Consider the following 22,049-nt stretch of genomic DNA (forward strand, 5'->3'; position numbering starts at 1 on the left):
GCCAAAGGTATTGGCTGTTCGTTGTTCGGTCGAGGGCGGGCGTTTTTTTTTTTTTTTTTTTTTTCCGAAGCCGGGCGGAGGGAAGGCATGCCGGGCGTGGCTGCTCCTTCCTCGGCGTGGCTGCTGTAAATTTTTTTTTTTTTTTTTTTTCGAAGCCGGGCGGAGGGAAGGCATGCCGGGCGTGGCTGCTCCTTCCTCGGCGTGGCTGCTGTAAAATTTATTTATTTATTTATTTTTTTTTTTTTTTCGAAGCCGGGCGGAGGGAAGGCGTGCCGGGCGTGGCTGCTCCTTCCCGGCCGAGCCCGTAAGGGGGAAGGCACACAAGGGTAGGCTTGGCTTTTGTTTTCGCCCCAAGGGCGCGGGCACAAGGCTCGGCTTGACTTTTGTTTTCCGCCCCAAGGGCGCGGGCACAAGGCTAGGCTTGACTTTTGTTTTCCGCCCCAAGGGTGCCAGCACAAGGCTCGACTTGGCTTTTGTTTTCCGCCCCAAGGGCGCGGGCACAAAGCTGGGCTTGGCTTTTGTTTTCCGCCCCAAGGGCGCGGGCACAAGGATGGGCTTGGCTTTTAGGATGGTGGCTGATGCTTTCTCTTGGCGTGGCTGCTGTTTTGTCGCCCGATGTCGGGTGCGGTGCGTGAGAGAGAGTCGCACATGATGGTGCGATGACTTCTACTCGCCGCACATGACGGTGTCGTGGCTCTTACTCGCCGCACATGATGGTGCCATGACTTCTACTTTCCTCTCATGATTGTGCCATGGCTTCTACTTGCCACACGTGATGGTGCCATGGCTTCTACTTTTCGCACATGATTGTTCCATGGCTTCTACTTGCCACACATGATGGTGCCATGGCTTCTACTTACGGTGCCATGGCTTCTACTTGCCGCGCATGATGGTGTCGTGGCTTTTACTCGCCGCACATGATTGTGCCATGGCTTCTACTTGTCATACACATGATGGTGCCATGGCTTCTACTTATGGTGTCGTGGCTTCTACTTTCCGCACATGACTTAGATAAATTTTGATAAGTATGGGAATGGGCTGTTGTTCTCCAAAGGAGCTAATGAGCCCCATGCTTGGACGAACGACGATGCGCCATTCTTGAAAATGACTTAGATTATTTTGCTAAGTATGGGAATGGGCTGTTGTTCTCCAAATGAGCTAATGAGCCCCATGCTTGGGCGAACGATGATGCACCATTATTGAAAATGACTTAGATATTTTGCTAAGTATGGGAATGGGTTGTTGTTCTCCAAAGGAGCTAATGAGCTCCATGCTTGGGCGAACAATGATGCCCCATTCTTGAAAATGACTTAGATTATTTTGCTAAGTATGTGAATGGGTTGTTGTTCTCCAAAGGAGCTAATGAGCCCCATGCTTGGGCGAACGATGATGCACCATTCTTGAAAATGACTTAGATATTTTTGCTAAGTATGGGAATGGGTTGTTGTTCTCCAAAGGGACTAATGAGCCCCATGCTTGGGCGAACGATGAAGCACCATTCTAGAAAATGACTTAGATTATTTCACTAAGTATGAGTTCATGTGCTTGAACTTGGCTTGTCTTTTCCTTTTGACGTGTGTTGCGCTTGCATGGCCAATGTTTGCCTTCTACTTGCAACATTCTAGGAACGAAATTTGCTAAGTAATATTACTGGTCGAGCTCTTTACTATTGCCTTGAAGATATAAAGCTTTGTTTACAATGATGGGATGTTATTTAGCCTATGGCGGGCTTACATGTATCTTACCCCCACTTTCATCATTGAAAACTATGGCTGTGAGCTATAAAACTAAGTACTTTTGAGGAAGGGAGAAATTCTTAGGAGATTGAACATAAAACCTTCTAAGGTTGTTGGCGTTCCATGGGCGAGGGAGGGGCTTCTGGCTTGGCTTTCTTGGCCAGTGGATGGGGGGTACTTGTCCCTCTCTTGAGGCTGTTAACGTAGCATCGCCTGCCCACTTGTTGATCCCCAAAGATTTTTCCCACGGAGCCATTTTCCAACTCAAACTGCATGAGAAGTTGGTACACAGAGATTGCGGCTTTTATTTTGCTTAGTAGAGGTCGGCCTAAGATGATGTTGTATGGTAGGGAGACGTCCACGACAAGAAAGTCTACCAACAACCGTCTTCCCTTGTTTTTAGGACCCAACCTGACAGGTAGCTTGATGGTGCCTTGAGGATGGACGGCTTGACCTCCAAATCCAGTGAGTGGCTGGGAGATGGTTTTCAGATCATCTTTGGAATACTTGAGCCCTTCTAGACACTTTAGAGTAATGATGTCGGCGGATGATCCACTATTTACTAACACTCGCCCTACCGTTGAGTTAGCGACTTTCATCTCGATGACCAGCGGATTGTCATGGGACTCTTGAATTGGATGGCTAGTGTTCCCACCAAATGTCATCACCGGGGCTATTTGAGAAGCCGATGCCACTTTTAGGACTTGATGTTCCAGTGCCCATAAGCTATCCTTCGCCTTGCTCACAGACCCTCCTGTTGCCAAGCCTCCGGCTATCACTCCAATGTAGTCTCCCGTATCATCACTAAGGGACTCCTTTTCTTTGGCTTTTGCTTTTGGGGGAGGATTCTTCCTTAAGTAATTATTCAGCTTGCCCTTGTCAGCCAAGTGATCCAGTGCTTTTCTCAGCTCCTTACAGTTCTTTGTGGTGTGCCCGCACTCGTGGTGAAATTCACACCAAAGTGACTTGTCTCGCTTTGCTTCGGGCGTACGGATTGCAGGTGGCTTAGGGAGGATGTCTTTTCCTTTGAGATCAAGGTAAATCTCCCGCCTATTGCAGTTGTACCTCGGATCCTCACCATGGTCATCAACCATAACCGACTTTTTGAGGGAGGGCTGAGTTTGGTCGTGGCTGCCGCTAGGTCTTGGCTTTTGTTTTTGCCTTGTTCCACTCTCACCACCCCAATTGATCTTACAAATATCTGTGGCTTGAATGTGCATTTGGGCCTTCTCCATTGCTTCCTCGAGGTTGGACACCCCGGACTTGACCAATTCAAACTTGAAGTCATCTGGCTGAAGACCTGCCAAGAGGGCTGCGAACTTGGTTTCGTCCTTGAGATTGTGTATCTTTAGGACTTCTTCATTGAATCTCTTAATATAATTGCGAAGGGTCTCCGTCTCTCCCTGTCTGACTGCCATTAAGTTGACACTTGTCCTTTGGTGCCTCCGACCCGCCGCGAATTGGCTGATGAAAACCTTTTCAAGCTCACTGTAGCTCTTGATGCTTCCCTTTGGTACGTGCTTGTTGAACCATATAAGGGCAAGACCCTTCAAGGTGGTTGGAAAATATCTGCACCAAGTAGCTCCGCATCCAGTCTGAACGTTCATTTGAGCCGCATAGGCGGCCATGTGTTCTTCTGGATCCGTAGTTCCATCGAAAGGCTCGATGGTAGGGACCTTCACTTTGTCTCGGCGGGGGGTGTTCATTATTTCTTGGGAGAAGGGAGTGAGAGCCTCTTGCAATGACGAGGTATGTCTGTGCCTATCAGTTCTTGGTGGAGGGGAGTCCCATCTTCCTCTTGAGGAGGTATGCCTATCTCTACTCTCTGGAGAGGTGAGTATGTTCGCTCACGGCGTGGAGGGATCCTTCCTATTCTTGAGGGTCAGCGATGCCTTGGGCGATGAGAAGATGAATGAGCCCCTGGCTGTTGATCGAGGGGTGAAACCCTTATCCTGGGGGAACGGCCTCTAGCCCGGCTAGAGGGTGAGTGACATCTCCTTATAGGAGAAGGTGAGTGCCTCCTGAGAGATGTCCTTCGAGAGCTGACCTCGATCGGTCTGACTTGTCTTGAAGGAGTGGGGTAGTCTCGTGCGGAGGCCGTAGTCTTAGCACTAGAGGGGGATAGACCTCGGGTGATCCTATCATTCCTGATGGCTTCTCTGGCTTGTTCGAGGCGCCTTCTGTGCAAGAGGTCTCGAGCATCAAGGTCTCCTCTGTGCAGTTGTCGATCTTCAATTACCCGGCGTGCATCTTGGCTGGCCCTTGATTGGCGAGGGCGAGGCTGTGCCCCACCCCTGTCACCTAGCCTGTCCTTCACACTTCGGGGTTGTGCCCTGTGGATGGTATGAGATGTTGTGCTCACCTTTGAGCTGGTAGGGTGGTTTGGATGTTTCCTTGAAGGTCCTTCTCCCATTCCTTGGAGGTTGTGGATAGCCTCATTGACTTGAGCAGCCAAATACTCTAGATCCTTTCGGGTGACCAAGTTCTCAGGGTGACCCTCGACATGGGGCTGTTGATTCTCATGGTCCTGATCACCATCGTGATCATCTCCGTTCCTCGGAGTAGGCATCAACACGTAATTGGGATGGGACTCTGATCGATGAGAGGAGGAGTGTTGCCTGGTTCGTCGAGTGTTAACCATGGCTTGTAGTTGACTTCCCCACAGACGACGCCAACTGTTTCTGCGAAGAAAATGCTAAGTGTGAAAATAGGGGAAGCCTCTTCAACCAGGCTGTCGTTTTCCTCCAATCGGTTGTGGTTTGTCCTACAAAAGCGGCAAACGTAAACTGGCTCGGGGGGGTTCCCGAGAAAACCCTCTCCGACGCTCAAGTCAGTTCTTGTAGAGAGAGAAAGTAGTGAGAGAGTCAGTGTGGGAATAATTGCATACCTGAGTAATGATTAGGTGAAATGTATTTATAGTAATGCAGGATGGCATTATTAGTAAATATAGGCAAGTGTAGGGGTATGGACTCTTGGGCTTGTAGGAGGCTGAGATATGGGCCCCTAACTTCTGGTTTGAGCCCATTAGGAGGTTTGTGTTTGAGGGTATTTTCAGTATTTTCCTTTAGGAGGGTATTTTGGTAATTTATGTAAAAAGGTGGGTCCCACAGGGGGCCCGAACATACATGCTCTAAGAATAAGACGTGGCCACCCACTCTCCCACTCAATTCACTATTCCTATTATCTTTACGTACTGAAAAACTTTTATTTTCTTCCTCCAGTCACTTTAATGTGGGCAAGTGGGCGATGGTCCCATCATCACGCAACTTAAGTAATATTGGTCAGTATTTATTGTACCATGATTCCTATAATAAAATACCTGCTTCTTGTATGAGTAATTATGAAGTGAGTTTGGATCAAATTCATTCAAACTTAGCACAAGTTACACTGAAAAAATGGCTTCAGTTTCTGTAACTATCCCTCTCTTGACCCCTTGCCAAATGGGTAAATTCGATCTTTCTCATAGGTGAGCATGAGCTTAATTCTGCCTTTTTAAATGGGTTTTTTTTTTCCGTTAAGTTCTGGTTAATCATTATGGAGTTTATTGTTTTTAATGACTTATTATAATTATTATTTTTGTTGCGAATGAGCCGGGTAATATTGTTATGAATTAATGTCTGATTAATTCAATAAAGATCGGAAAATTTTGATTTTTGGGTTTTTTGGGCAAAAATGAAGAACAATAAATATCAAAATAAGAAAATGAGATTTATACTGGTTCACTCATCCAACATGAACTACAACCATTTTTGGGGAGGGAGATTAATTCTTGTATTCATCTATGAGGAGGTATGCAAGTAAAAATTGTGTGAGAATGATAATATATCTACTTTTTCTCTGTACCTCTCTTGTATTTTTGTGTTTATCTCACTGTAAATTCATAAAATAAGTTTAATTGAAGTACAAAGGAATAAGCTAAAGATATGGAGCAAAATATACCACGTATTCCAAACAAAAGAAAGCCGTACAGGGTCGTACGGGCGTACGTTCGAGTGGTGCGGGCGCACCACGGAGGCAGACAATTAGGAATGGGCTGAAAATCGTGCGAGCGCACGACAAACCCGGGAGGACGCACGACAGGCCCGTGCTCAGACAGAAAACCCTTGCCGGGGCACTAGATCAAATGAAGCTGAAAAAATGCTTCATTTCTCCTTCTCTTTGCGGTTGGTGGGCTTCAGGGATGGTGGGCCCAGCGCCAACAAAATTGGCTGCCCAACTAATGAAAGTTACGTGCTTTCTTTCTTCTAAACAAAAGGGGTTTTATAATTTCTTTACTCCTTTTAACCCATTATTCCTTTCTCTACCATTAATTAAAAAAAAAACCAAGTATTTAATCCTTTAAGTTATGATTTAATTTACCTAATCTAATATATATATATATATATATATATATATATATATATATATAAGGTTTTTTAAAGAGCATTTAAAGGATCCATATAGAATTATACAGTCACATAATCAAAACTAATTTTATTTTAAGCTCATATATAAGATAAAAATAAATTTAGGATATATAAGATATACGTAGTATATCATGATGTATAAGATAAGTATTAAGGATAATGAGATAAAATTCTAAGAATTTCAGTATAAGATAGTCTCTACCCAATATATATTGAACGTATACAAGAGAGATCATGTCTTTTTCCAATTTTTGGTAGCACTACCATAACCCTCTTCTTCAGCATTGCTTGGTTGGTATGTTTTTCATCATCTACTTTGTTAATTAATTTTGAAGTTATGTAACTGCTTTTACGTCCTTCCAGTTCCATTAGTGATTGGAAATTTGTTGATTATACACTACTTTATATGTACGTTATCCTTCTAATATCTTAATTTATTATTTGGTTGACAACGGCCAATTAGTGTCACGAATATATATGGTTGATGTATGTGAATGAGTAAATAAATGTAATATGACAATTCCACTTTCACAGATGAAACCAAAAATAAGTATGACGTACTTCTATATACAAATATACAAGCGAAGGATACATGATGAAGTAGGCGATGGAAAGTTCCATGTGAAAGACAATACATTACATTATATGCTTTCATATGTTTCGAACAATATCTAAAAGTTCTATATGAAAGGTTAAAGATTCTCACAATTATTTTTCTTATCTTTTATTACCTAAATTATAAGTTATTTAAAGCTATACTATCAATTGTGCAATCTTATACGAGAATTTTATAAGATATACAAAGTAATAATATACGTACAATAGTATTTTAAGATAAAGATTTCCATCAAAAAAATATTTTAAGATAAAGACTAGGTATAAAGAGATAATTAACATAGGAAGATTTGAAAAAATGAGAGTAAGGATGATATTTATAGAACTAGATTAATAAAACCTCAACTATATTGTTCAAACTATCAACAATAATGTAGGCAAAGGTTGTTATTTATTTACACGGAGAATATAGAAAAAAATTAATGATATAATTAACATATATAGAGTTAAAAGATAAAGTAATGAAATTTAATTGTAAAATAGGTGCAATAATAATTCCGATAACAACTAAAAAATATTTATGAGATCTATGGTTTGATTAGCATTGTAAATCCGTGCATAGCACGGGCTTAAATCTAGTCACAATAATTCTCCACCTTAAGTTCAATCATTTACACTCCTCAACATGCTTAATACACAATAAGCTTTCTCCCTCCAATATGTCCGTAACTCGTTAAAAAATACGTGCGGAAGTAGTAATTGTAACTCTTAAATAACACGGGGGCAGTATCACACTATCACCTGTGTAGGTCATTCGCACCAAATAAAATAAAATTGTATGAAGTTAATTGATGATATTGTAACTTAATTATCAGGGTTGTTTTAGCACCATTGACCAGGCAGAGGTCATATGGAAATGTTCCTCAACCACATGCAATTTTATACTATTCTCAGCGGAGTACAAATGGAGGTTTGCTCATATCAGAAGCAACTGTAATTTCTGACACTGCTCAAGGGTACGTACGTTTGACGTAGGAAGCTCAATCATATCAACAGTTTTCAGTGAAAAGAGGAACAAGAAATTCATCTCAAAACTTGAATTGTGCAGGTACCCAGATACACCTGGTATATGGACAAACGAGCAGGTTGAGGCATGGAAACCTATTGTTGATGCTGACTGCTGTGCACGCTAAAGGCGCTATATTTTTCTGTCAGATATGGCATGCTGGCCGGGTTTCAAATAATGGTAACTAACTTCAACCTCTCACTCACTTTCTTGCCGATCAAACTTTTTATTTTCATCTTACCCTATGTTTTGGTTGGTTTTACAACTTTCTTTAAGTTGGCTACTTTCAAATCTAATATATATAAGTTTTGTGAAAAAATAACTTATAAAAAAATGTTGTAATTAATTAATTTTTTTGTGAAAAACCAGTAAAGTTATTGTTTTAAATAAAGGTAGTATCTTACAACATAAATTTTAAATAAGGTAGTTAATTACAATATTTTTTATAAGGTAGTTTATTTTCCACAAAAAAATCTATTTTATAAGGTAGTTTTATTAAGGGAGTTTTTTCAAGAGTATTGAGAGTGTCCACATATGAATGTCCAGTCACGAATCATTATTAATATATTTTAAATTAATTAAAAAAAGATAAAATGAGTTTATGATAAGATATAACATGTTTAATCAAAAGATAAAACTTAATGTCTCATTATAAGATAAAGATACATATTTATCATATTTTAAAAAACAAAAAAAATGAATAATATTATATTAAAGTAAAAATAAAAAGATAATTTCAAGAAGAATTCAATTAGACTGAACTGTGGAGTATCGATGGAATAAAACACAATGGAAGTTAATTTGACAAGTGAATTTTTTTTAAGCAGAGTAAAGAGTTAATCTTTCACGAAGTACTCCGTAAAAGATAATTATTTGAAAAATACAAAACTCAAAATAATGATAATTTAATCTGGTTCGATATTGAATTATATATTTGAATATGATCTGAATCCAGTCAAGAAAATTATTTTATAAATTTGACATATTTTTCAAAAAATGCTAAAAAGTAAAATCATATAATACAGCACAACATAAATTAACCCGTCAATTGCACGGGATTAAATCTAGTTTTCAATGATTGATGAGTTCAAAAAAGTAACCTTATAAGTAGAGATGGCAAAATCTGACTCAACCCACCAACTCAACCCGAATACAATCCAATAATAAAGGATTAGATCAAAATTTTCATCCCGTTTAATTAAATGGGTTAGGTCAGGTTGAAATTTCAACCTGGAAATAACTAGCCTAACCCGTATAACTAATTGGATCAGGTCAACTCGCATAAGAATTTAATTTTGGTCTTTCTAGTTTTTTTTTTACAAATTATAAATTTGAAAAACTTTAAATAATGCCTAAACAACCGCCATTACTTATTTTTCTCTCTAAATATCTATCTTCTCTGCCTCATCTCGAAAACTATCAACCTAGATTTGGTCTCAATATGGTCATTTCCTTAATAAGAATGAAGGAAGACGAGAGAAGAAAAAAAAAGTAAACAGTGAGCCCTTCTTAGCATCTGACTGCCGCCTCTCCTTAGATTTATTGGATGACCAATTTTCCTCACCTGACTGTCCTTCATTCATTTATTTAAATTGTTGTTAAATTATTTCACCAACTATTCAAGTTCAAGCAAATATGTAATATAGATCTGTAGAATGTTATTTGAATGATTTTATTTCTCATTTTTTCCTTCAACGTTGAATAATTAATCGAGCTTTTGATTCATGTCAAATACATATTGGAGTATTACTTTTTGCTATGAGATTTGCCTAAAATAAATCATCCCGTAAGTATATAGTTAAGTCAATTTACACTTAAATGAGAAAAAACATAAACGGGTCAATTTTAGGTCAACTCGTTTATAGTCGGATTAGGTTGGGTTTGAAAAATCTCAACCCGTTTATAAATGGGTCGAGCTGATTCCGATCCAAGCTAACTCATTGCCAGCTCTACCTACAAGTGCACGATGTTTAATGTGCAATGATCGTAGCTTTGTTGAAATGAAGTTTTTATTTGATTTAATTTTATGTACTCCATATTTGTTTATTATAAACTTTTATATAAGACGGTTTTACACAAAAGACCACATTGATATCATATAAGTTAAGCAATGGAATCAACTAGTTAAACAACTCAACTAATTAGTTAAGGAATGAAAATAATTAGTTAAGGAATGGATCTAATTAGTTAACCAATAGAACCAATTAGTTAAACAATCAAAATGGCTTTTCGATAAGACGGTATTACACAAAAGTTGTTGTTTGTTTATAGATCGAGTCAAAGGGTAGATGATGACTTTTTATGGGTGGACTTATTTGTTAGAAGGAAAAAGTAGCATAAATCCATCTAAAGTATCCATGTATAAATGTGGCTCATTAAAGATCTATTGATATTTGTTTTGTAAAGGCTAGATTTTGAATAGTTTTGCATTTTATATTAATTGAATTTTAGCTAGATTATAATATTTTGTGTTTCATGTAATTTTTCTTTGTATCACTTATTTGAGTGTTTTTTAACCCTTTTTGCTTAATTTTCCGTGGATTGTGCCAACCAAAAATTTCTTATTGCAATTTGCAACAGGTTTCCAGCCAAATGGCCAAGCTCCAATCTCTTGCACAGATAAGCCATTAACACCACAAATTCTGTCCGATGCTATGACTGCGGAGTTCTCATCCCCGAGACGACTAACAACAGAAGAGATACCTTCCGTTGTGAATGATTTCCGACTTGCTGCTAGGAATGCCATAGAAGCTGGTAAATTTCTGCTTAACCTGAGAGTTATTAATGGAGATTGCAGTTTTGTATATATGTGTGTCCATGATAGAACCTCAAGGTGTTTGATAATGTATAACTCTTGGTGGGGGGAAATACGTCGGAATGGAATAAGATACCATGTTACATGTCCAACCGTGTTAGATCCTCAATACTCAGACATGGATATGGAAACTAGAACCGACACTTTATTTTGGACCAAATCATGAATGTTTTTCACAAAATAGCCAAGTCGTACACTAGCTTGGACATGTACCCGTGTCAGACATGGGCACCCTAGTCCGAATAACCTGGTGTTTCTGTACTTTTTAATGATGCAGACATAGTGTTTTGTTAAGTAAGGCTGTGACTGTTAGTTTGGTTTCATGATTACCTTATACAATTGAAGATTATCTTATATATATACAGGGTTTGATGGTGTTGAACTACATGGAGTACATGGGTATCTTATCGATCAGTTTATGAAAGATCAAGTAAATGACAGAACAGACCACTATGGTGGATCTTTAGAGAATCGTTGTAGATTTGCTCTGGAAGTAGTCGAAGCAGTTGCAAATGAGATTGGTGCAGATAGAGTTGGGTTTCGTATTTCTCCCTTTGCGAATTATCTAGAATCAGGAGACTCAAATCCAGAAGCTTTGGGCCTTTACATGGCTGAATCCCTCAGCAAACATGGAATTCTGTTTTGCCATGCAGTTGAACCTAGGATGATAACTGCCGGAGAGAAGAAGGAATGTCATCATAGTTTACTTCCCATGAGAAAAGCTTTCAATGGTAGTTTCATTGTTGCGGGAGGTTATTGAAGGAATTATGTCCTTAGACATTTCCGGAAATTACTAAATATAAATAGGAATTAATTATGAAGATAATAAGTTAATTATTTTATAATCATATTTACTTGCTAGAGAATAAATGTGATTAGTAGGACAATATTGATTGGACCTACAACTAAAATATATTAATCCTATAAGGTCACACATATAAGCATTAATTGGAATGGGCCCAAAAGGCCCGATGACAATCGGTCTATTAAGGGAAAGAATGTTGGGCTTTGGTTTTGGGTTAACCTAAAACTCTCACATTATAATAGTTATAATGTCAGGGATTTAGAAATTACGTAATTTAATATCTGACAAGAAGGAAAACACAAAACCCTAATTCTTATTCTCTGAAACGCCGTTCTTCCCAAACAAAGCAAGAGATTGATCGTGATCGTTCTCTTCCGTACTAGAATACGTGGGATTCAATTGGTGCTTGTGGACTAAGTAGAGGAGCAACAAGTGGGGCTCTAAGATCTTCGAAGCTTGCATACGAACGGGCGAACACGCTACAAAGGTGATTATTCTTTCGACTTAATTTGATCTATACTATTGTTATGCATGAGATCCTATGATAGATGTTAGGAAATTGTTGCCTGAAATTCCGCTTTATGCATCTATATGTTCCAACAGTGGTATCAGTTTTAGCCTCTTGCATAATATTTTATGATCATGATTGTATGCAACATTATTATTTTGATTCAATTAAGGGAAGATTTATTTATGGCTTGAATTTGCAAAATTAATATATGATATTAATTGATTGGAATCATTAAATCGTGATTTAATTAATTTTTGCCTAAAATAAATTTATAAAATTCCGAAATTTTTATCACAGGGTCGAAATTAACAGTTAATATCACATTAAAATTTTCGGATTTTTTAAATTCGTCAGATTTTAAATTATTTATTGGTTAATAAGTTTAATCATGGAAATAATTTGTTAACAATTAAAGATTTGATTTTTAATTAGTTAAATAAATCTACTGATTATCCCCTAATTTTTATACAATAGCCGAAATTTTTTGGTAATTTTTTAACTATTTTTCGGAATTTTTGTATATTAATCATTGAATTTGGTTAATTTTTATGTTTAATTCGATTAATCATAAAATTTAAGGATAACAATTAAAATTTTTGATTTTATTTGTTAAGAAAATTCAATAGAACCTCCTAATAATTTAATTCGAATTTTTAGGATTATAATTGTTATTTTTCTGAATTATTTGAATAAAATGAGATAATTATGCCTTGAATGTTGAATTCTTATTAGATTTAATTTTAATAAAGATTTAAATTGAAATCTGATTCTTAACAACCCTAAAATTCAGTTTAAGGTTTGTTGATTTATTCAAAATTTCTAGCATTATTTTTGGATAATTAAACCCTAATTAATTTTGTTAATCTTTAACAAAAGTTGAATAAAGATTAATTTAATTTAGGTAATTGTTACACAAATTAAAAGAACAACCCCCATGGCTGGGTGGCCACCACCTGCGACGGTGGAGCCACGGTGGCGGATGAATTAGGGCGACCTTCCGGCCGAACCCAGAATTCTCAAATTCGAAGCCTAACTATGACTTTTCGGAGGTTTTAGTTTTTTTGAATGCAAAATTTCGTAAATTTAAGATGTTAAATTAAATATTTGCGATTCTTGTTGATAAATCTTGAATTTTTGATTGACCTACTGTATATGTTTAACAAGTTTGAATGCCTAGCCTTGTTAATTATGCAATCTAATTTGTAATTATGATTAGTTTGTTGAAAATTGGAATAATTTAGAATTTGTTTGATTTTCATAATTAGTTATAATTTAATTAGATACCTATGATTAAAAACCACCATAAAAATTGTAAATTTATATTAAATTTTAATTTTTATGACCTAGACTTGAATCCATGTTAATCGGAAATCAATTAAATAATAGATTTTCGATTTTTCGCCCTAAAATTATGAAATTAATATTATTTATTAATTTGTCATTAATTTTGAATATAAATTTTAATTTTTATGCGACTCGCTCATATAACTTGCACGCACAAAGCAATGGACGCTACGTGTAACCCTTAAGGGGTGTTGTATAGTGCGGGCATGCGACGACGAGCAAGGGAGCTCGTCGCCCATGCGGTACGAATGCAGCGAGTAAGGGCATGGTGCACGAGCACAAGGCAGTAGCCCTGCCTTGTGTCCTGGGCTGTGAGCAATGGGCGTGTGGGCAGGGGCGAGAGCAAGGCACGAGCAGTCGCGTGTGGGCAGCAAGCGTGCTGCGCCACAGCGCGCACTGCCTCGCGCAAGCATGCGGAGCCTCGCGCGCAGCGAGCGCAAGCTCGTGTGCCACGAGCGCTACGCACAGCGTCGATGGCTCGCGCGCAGCGAGCGCCAGCTCGCATACTGCTGCCTCGTGCGATGAGCGCAAGCTCGCGTGCGGGAAAGGCAGGCGCGCAGCGAGCGATGGCTCGCATGGATCGAGCGCTGGCAAGCGAGTGCAGCGAGCGATGGCTCGCGTGCATCGAGCGCTGGCGCGCGCAGCGAGCACCAGCTCGCGTGTTCGATTGATGCCTTGCGATGGTGAGCAGCAGCGATGCGATGCAGCGCATGGGCTGCGCGCACATGGCCAGCGATGGCTGTGTGCGTGTGGCCCATGGGCGTGCGTTGCGTGGGATTGTTGCGTTGCGATTAGATCGTTTTGAAATTTTAATTTGAAATTTTCAGTTTACGTAATTTTAATTAATTTTAAAATTAATAATTTAAATTATTTTCTTGGATTTTAATTTTGAATATTGTAATTATAATAAATTTTATTTGTTCTAATTATTTTACTAAAATTAAAATCATGAATTAATTTAAATACGACTGAAATTAAATTAAATTTATGGATTCAATTATAAATTTATATGAGCTTTAAATTTTAATTAAATTTGTATGTTTCCGGTTAGACTAGAAATACATTTTTATGTTTAAAATTAGTAAAGCATATGAATTTATTGGTTTAAGTGGGAGCCCTTTTTAGTCATAAACTCTTTATTAGGTCTACAAATCCTTAAGGTTAAAACAACTTGATTAGAATTAATAAGGACTGAATAATTTGTAGATTATTGGTGCCCTTGATTAATTGCTGCAAATGTTTATGTGATGCATAATGTGTTTTACTAACCAGCTATGTGGGCCATTCATGTGAATGGTATATATTGTATATGTACTGTTTTGCAGGTTATGAAGTGACTAGTATGGCCCAAATAGGATAGAAAATATGGTCTGCGTACCATTAATTTGAATGTAATTGGTCTAAAGTACCAAAGTTGTTTTTCAATTCAAATATGGTCTGCGTACCATCAAATAGTTGTAATTAGTTTTAATTATAGCTTATCCTATTTGAAGAAAATGGTGCCTCCCACGGAGATTTTCAAGACGGACTTTGAAGTTAAAGCTTCAAGATGAAGTCGGGCCATACTAGATCACATTTATCTTATGCATGTTTTAAGTTATTTATTGCTTTTAAATATGTCTTAAAATGCATGAGATCAAAGCTTGATTATGTTGCATGATTAAGGATTTTAGTTCACTTAAAATCTAACCAACATAGTAAGAGCCTTAAGTTCCAAACTTAAAAATTGAGTTAAAAGGTGCCATGCCAAAATATACACTTGCTTGGATATCCTTTACATCAATCTAGTAATAGTTTTCGCTCAGCGAGGTGTTACTTATTGGTCCTAAAGGGGCAAGGTACACAAATAATTGTGAGTACATGTTAGTTTTGGTGAAACTCAACGATATAAGTAAGGAGTCCTTTTATGTCGTGGCAAAATCGATAGGTTTACCTAATAAGTTCTTAGACGTACCTATCAACCAAGAATAGTTTCTAGACTATTAGCAAAAGGCTTTTGCTTACCTAAGATGTTTTAGGATTAAGTCGACAAACTGTGCTTAGTTCTTCAATGATTTTAGGATCTTGGAATCATTTTATTCACACCTGCCGGAACACATAACTTGAATAAAATGCTTAATGAACATTGAATTATGCATGTATGCTAGAATTTAAGTTTATTAAGAGAAACTGTGAATGGTTATTTATTTGTTAATTCTTTTCAATTGTAGTTTTAAATATGGCAAACAACAATTCATTCAACATTCGATCAACACTAGTAGAAAAAACCCTTATTGCAGCGGGCTTTTAGACCCCTGTTGCAGCGTACATCGTATGCTGCAACTGGGGGGCCTGCAACAAGTCTGAACTTGTTGCAGCGTACAATGTTCGCTGCAAAAAGTGATTTGTTGCAGCGGGCTTTTAGATGTACGCTGCAACAAGTGCCAAAAAATTGGCAAAATTTTGGACTTGTTGCAGCGTACATATATATGTACGCTGCAAAAGACTCAACTTTTTGCAGCGTACATTTATTTGTACGCTGCAACAAGTCTGAATTACTCAATTTTTTGCAGCGTACATTTATTTGTACGCTGCAACAAGTCTGAATTTTTGCGAATTTTTTTTCCCTTGTTGCAGCGTACAACATATATGTACGCTGCAAAAAAGCACTTTTGGCGGGAAAATTCTAATTTTGTTTAGGGATACCTAGAGTGCCTTGCACCAAATATAGAAACCTGTCAAAACAATAATAGAATAACGCAACCTGTATAACAAATATAAAAACAACAACTGGAGTTTTGTATACTATATATCCCAAAACCAAAGTGCACATATTACATTTAAATATATGTTCCAATTTCAACATAAACATACATTTTAATATAAAATTTATTCTATAACAACTAAACCAACTCGATCAAGCGCGCTAAAGCCAATAATAAATACTTGTTGGTAAAAAACTTAGCCTATTGCTCACGAACCACATCAAATTCCTCGCATAAGGCGCAATCCTCGGAGTGTAGACCTTTACAAAAACAGAAATTTAAATTAAACATTAGATTAAATACAAATTAAATATCACATTTTAACATTCAAGAAACTAATGACTTCCAAACAAACTTAGGAATAAATTAATTAAAAAGTGTACTGCACTCATATTTCATTTACTTATCCCCAAGAAAATACCACAAGTAGGCATCGAAAAAAAAAATCAGAAATAAGTAGTGATAGAGTAAACCAGCTTTAGTAATTACTATTGATCTTTTTAATATTATTTAGTTCGTCTAAAAGACGCTACTGGTTGAAATTGATTAGGGTAAGGTGGATCTTTTACAAACCTTGCCCACATGACATAGATGAATACAAGATTGTAAGTCTTGTAAGCATGGTTCCTTTATTTAGGTTTCATCCTCATTCAACCAGTAAAGCTTCTTTTACCAAATAATGAAACAGCTCATATGAAAAAGTTCAAACTCCCGTACTAAAGTTTGTATAATAAACCAAAAATAACAACCTACCATCCATTGCTTGGCTTATCGACTCATAATCCATAAATGTTCGAGATGATCTGTTATGTGATGTCTGCATTAGGATAATTGTGTGCTTATTATCCTGTAAAATTGAAAAATGGCTCCAGTAAGCACCCCAAAGCATTAAGGATTGATAAGGCTCAAAGTAGGGACCAACTGAACAAGAGAGACAAATGAATACCAAATGCAGTCGAAGTAACGAACTGGTACTCCAAAGCAAAAACACACACAGATTTTCTAGTCATATTTACAGTTAAAAAAATCTTCACACTACGCATCTTTAAGGCAATCACAAGTTAATCAACAAAAAAAGAGTTAATCAACAAGCCAAGACTTCTCTCTCCCAATACATTTTATTTGGAGAAAGTGAGAAACGTGCAGGAAAATGCTGTTAACATAATTCATTGCTGCGAAAATCAGATAGCCCACAATACATCTTGCTTGTTGATAATTATTTCATTTATCATATGCTTGAATATAATTTTACTAATAAACAGAAAGAAAATTATCTTACACAGTTGTAGCTGCAACACAATATTTAACTTAAGATCAGCATGTGTTGTCCATTTTTCATACCTTTAAAAAAAATGCATGATGATTTACTTCCATACTTTGGATCTTGAAACCAAAGATTTCATATCACAGACGATTACAAATCACTTGCAGGATATTCCTATATAAATACTTCCAGTATGCTCAAACATTGACCTAGAGTGTCATCTAGGTTCATGACAATCATGTCTATGTGCTGAAGTACCAGAATTTGATCATGCACATTCAGTCACTGATTTCAAGATAATCCTACAACTAGGATACGCATTTTTAACTAAGAGAAACCTACAACAGAATATCAATTTCCTTACTCAAGTATGCACTTCAGTATAAAGAGGAGCAGAATATAAGATTGATTGGATAATGAATTACAATTTTAACTTTTCACAACCCATTGCCTGTCTTGACCATCATTTGCAAAAAACTTTAGGTCTAATTGTTCGACTTAGCTTCAGAAAATAAGTGTACAACCATTCGACTAATCCATTATAAAGTTGAGTATATTTCTGCAGTTCTGCCTTTCAGGACTCATGCACTAACCAATTTGGACAGGTGGTTCAATGACTCACAATTTCAACAGAACTACTAAAGCCATGAGAGTATATTTCTGGTAAGGGACCTAGTAACATAGTAAAACGCATAACCAAGATCATACTCTGTATAAACAAAATTTACTGACTCACTTTTCTTGGCGGTGGAAAAAGGCATAGGTGTATATCTAACATGGTAAGCAATTTCATTACTAAAGGGTCTTTTGCAATACAGTGGGATTCTAGAGATCAGCTTATGCTCAAATAAGTAAGTAGAGTACACATCAGTGGCAGGATCAAATAGCTGAACTAAACAGTAGTTCATAGAGTGCATCCCATATGAAGAGATCTAAAGTAGCATAGCACCATTTACAGAGTGTTTTTTCAAAAAAAAAAATCACAGAAGTAAAGCCAGCTAATTATCCGTCATCTTAATTTCATTGAAATCAGACATTAGAATCAATCACTTACTCCACTAGTTTTCAGCTCATTCAATGAAAGGAAAACTAAAAACTCCATTTAAACTCAAAGAACAAAACAAAACAAAACAAAAAAAACACTCCACTTAAACTCAATGCATTTGATTTGACAATAGCAAACCTGTCAATCTCGTAATGATCTAACATATGGAGAAGACTCATTGTGATTTGTGTTAGGTTATGATACATATGACAATTCATAAATCATGCGGAAAAACCATAAACCCAGGAAAACATATTATTTACACATAATCATTTAGCATAGATTAGATGCATACTCTTTGTTGCGTGCCTTCCCTAGCTGCGCCCGAACCGAACAAGAACAAGTCTTTAGGACTCCAAGTGTCGTCCCTCCGTAGATAGTCCACAGCACGTCCGGATCCGCCTTAAGATTGACCAACTAGAATCGCCCTTAAGGTACTATTATTTTCGGCACTTTATAGGCAAATGTGTGACTGAATTTTTCTCTCAAAAACTCACTTTGAATACTTTGAAACTTGTGTTATAAATTGTGAGCCCTAGCCTCATATTTATAGCGGTATGGAAAGGGAATCGAAATCCTATTCAGATAAAATTAATTAAACCTAGAATCCTACAAGAACTCTAATTTAATTAATTTATCAAATAGAATTAGGAATTTAATCATTAACCGAACTCTGCATGTTTTAGGAAACGTGAACGAACACAAACACTTGCACACACACGCACGGCAGCCACGATGGGCCCCATGCGTGCGCGCGAGCAGCAGCCCACTCAGCGCCCGCGCGCGCTGCGCGTGTTGTGCGCGCTGTGCGCTGCGCGTGCTGTGCGTGCTGTGCGCGCTGCGCGCTGCGCGCAGCCTGCTGGGCCTGGCCTTGCGCTGGGCCTGGCGTGGCTGTTTGTGCGGCGCGCTTGGCTTGCTGGGCGATGGCCTGGCTTCGTGCTGGGCCTCGTCCGGCAGGCCTCGTCCGATGCTTATTCGTACGATGCGCTTCCGATTAAATTTTCCGATTCCGGAATTCATTTCCGATACGAACAATATTTAATATTTCCGATTCCGGAATTAATTTCCGTTTCGAACAAATATTTAATATTTCCGTTTCCGGAATTATTTTCCGATTCCGGTAATATTTCCGATTCTGACAATATTTCCGTTTCCGGCAATATTTCCGATTCTGGCAATATTTCCATTTCCGATAATATTTTCCGACACGTACCATGTTTCCGTTTCCGTCAATATCTACGACTTGGATAATATTTATATTTCCGATACGATCCATATTTCCGTTTCCGGCAATATCATCGTTTCCGGAGTATTCATTCCTTGCCTGTGACGATCTTAGCTCCCACTGAAACCAAGATCCGTCGGTTCCGAATATTCATAGATGGAGTATTTAATGCTATTAAATACTTGATCCGTTTACGTACTATTTGTGTGACCCTACGGGTTCAGTCAAGAGTAAGCTGTGGATTAATATCATTAATTCCACTTGAACTGAAGCGGCCTCTAGCTAAGCATTCAGCTCACTTGATCTCACTGAATTATTAACTTGTTAATTAATACTGAACCGCATTTATTAGACTTATCATAGAATGCATACTTGGACCAAGGGCATTATTTCCTTCAGTCTCCCACTTGTCCTTAGGGACAAGTGTGCATTTCCTAATTCCTTTGTCGCTCGATGCTTGCTCTTGAACATAAGGTAAGAGTTGTCATCCTTATTATGTCCAGAGGTGTTCCTCGGTTTCAGAGTTCAACTGATCAAATAAACAGATAATCATAGCCTATGATTCATCCGAGCACGGCCATGCATTTCACAGTTTCTAGCTCTCCGAGTGGCCTTGTACAACTTTTAAGCATCTCATCCCGATTTATGGGAGGACAATCCCAATCTTGCGATCTTGAGATTAGACTTCGTTTGATAGGTGATTACCTGAGCGTTGCCTTTATAGCCTCCTTTTACGGTGCGACGGTTGGTCAACGTCAAAGCAACCAGTTCTCAAACAAGTAATCTTCAAATCACTCAGGTATTGAGGATTTAGTGTCTAATAATTTAATGAAATTTACTTATGACAGACTTTCATCTCTTACAGTAAAGTTTCATAGGTCTCGTCCGATACTAGTCTTCCCAAAGTAAGTATCTATGCAAATGATTATGACATTGCCATGTCCACATAGTTCAAGAAACAGAACTACTAGTCATCTTGCATTCTAGTCGTCTAACGTTTTCTATGCGTCCAATTTTATAGAAAACTCCGACTAGGGACCATTTTCAACCTTTGACATTCAAGTTCACTTGATAGACATTTCTTAGTCACAGGACTGGTCCTGACAGTCTATCTTGAATATTTCGTCAAATTTGAAGGGACTCATCATTTAATACTAAACCAAGATTAAATGGAATACATTTCATATATGATAAATGTTCAACCCCAATGTTTTACAACCATGGGCCTCAAACCCATTTTCTAAAACAATTCATGGAATTCAAAGCTATGCTTGATTTCCAGTGCGACAATGTGAGTGTTGCTTCTCACTTGTTGCATAGGTTTAGTTATCATGCTTTGCCAATCTTAACATCCTTTTCATCGAATGTTCTTTGAGATATGATGATAAGATCTTTTCGAGTTTGTTTATTATGTGATCTAGTCTTTCTTACTACATTAGTGGTTCTACGCATTTTGCAATGAAGAACCATTAAGTTAGCAGACGTTTTTCTTGCTTCAAGAGTGGTTCCACGCATTTTTCAATGAAGAACCATCAAGCCAGCAGATAGGTGATCTACCCAAGTTCAGTGAAGAACTTTAAACAACCCTGTTTTATTGCTTCTTAGGCAATAATTACTTTTACTTCAACTGCATAGGTTGCTAGTGATGCTTTGTTTGGATTTACCTATCCAAGCAGTTCATAGATATGTGGAAGACTCTCCAACTATATCTTAGAACATAGAAATTAATATTTTAATTTCCCACGCAACAACTCATGGTCTCCAATCCATGTTGCCATTTCAAAACACGATGCTCTATAGCTCGTCCTTATCAATGGTTAACTCCAAAGGGTCTTGCTTGATCCTTTGCCAGTGTTTATGCGTGTAGCATCAATATTTAGCGTATCTTTATTTCCTTGAATCAAGAACTATTCCTATGTACCTTTTCAAGTACCATAAGTATTCTTGGTCTCAATCTAGTTGATCTTCACTTAGATCAATAGAGATTGGTATATGTTCGTCATGCCTAAAGTCATACGATACGTTTTTGGCGATCCTCATATTATATCATACATGATAAATTCTTTTGCAGAATAATTCCCAATTGAATTCTATTCATGTAACTTTAGCTCATTCAATTTTAGTAGATACTGAATCCAGCTAAATTCTTTGACATATAATATAGGTTAAGAATCTCATTTAGACTCTTTGATGTTTAACTTAGTAAATGCTTATACATAGTTCAAACATTCTTTACTTAGATTTATTCACATGGGTCGAATATCTCCAATGGAGACTTTCGTGTTTGATTTAGTAAATGCCATTACTTAATCTAAAACAATATTATAAGATCTTTGTAAATAGATCTTAATACCCAATATGTACTAAGTTTCGCCATGGTCCATCATTGATGAATAATTTCAAATCTAAGTCATTAGCATTTGAATGTTATTTCACAATAGAGAGATATGTGTGTGATACACATAGGACCAAATAAGTTTTTATGTACTCCCACTAAACTTCTTATACATCTATAAGAATCATGTACATTTTA

At 37.4% G+C, this 22,049-nt stretch overlaps 1 protein-coding gene and 1 pseudogene across 1 annotated transcript; one reads left to right on the plus strand and one right to left on the minus strand.

The window, feature by feature from the left end:
• Positions 1-1,840: 1,840 nt before the first annotated feature.
• Positions 1,841-3,442, minus strand: LOC110777349 (uncharacterized). Its single transcript, XM_021981954.2, has one exon. The coding sequence runs from the start codon at positions 3,440-3,442 to the stop codon at positions 1,841-1,843; it is 1,602 nt and encodes a 533-aa protein (XP_021837646.2).
• A 1,544-nt stretch (positions 3,443-4,986) lies between these two features.
• On the plus strand, positions 4,987-12,148 carry LOC110777350 (12-oxophytodienoate reductase 1-like; annotated as a pseudogene).
• Positions 12,149-22,049: the final 9,901 nt, after the last annotated feature.

The sequence above is a fragment of the Spinacia oleracea genome, chromosome 3 (assembly GCF_020520425.1).
Source record: "Spinacia oleracea cultivar Varoflay chromosome 3, BTI_SOV_V1, whole genome shotgun sequence".
NCBI classification, from domain to species: domain Eukaryota; kingdom Viridiplantae; phylum Streptophyta; class Magnoliopsida; order Caryophyllales; family Amaranthaceae; genus Spinacia; species Spinacia oleracea.

Bases quoted from the DNA above. Each gene is read 5' to 3' on its own strand.
- LOC110777349 (XM_021981954.2), bottom strand. From the start codon at position 3,442: ATGAACACCCCCCGCCGAGACAAAGTGAAGGTCCCTACCATCGAGCCT.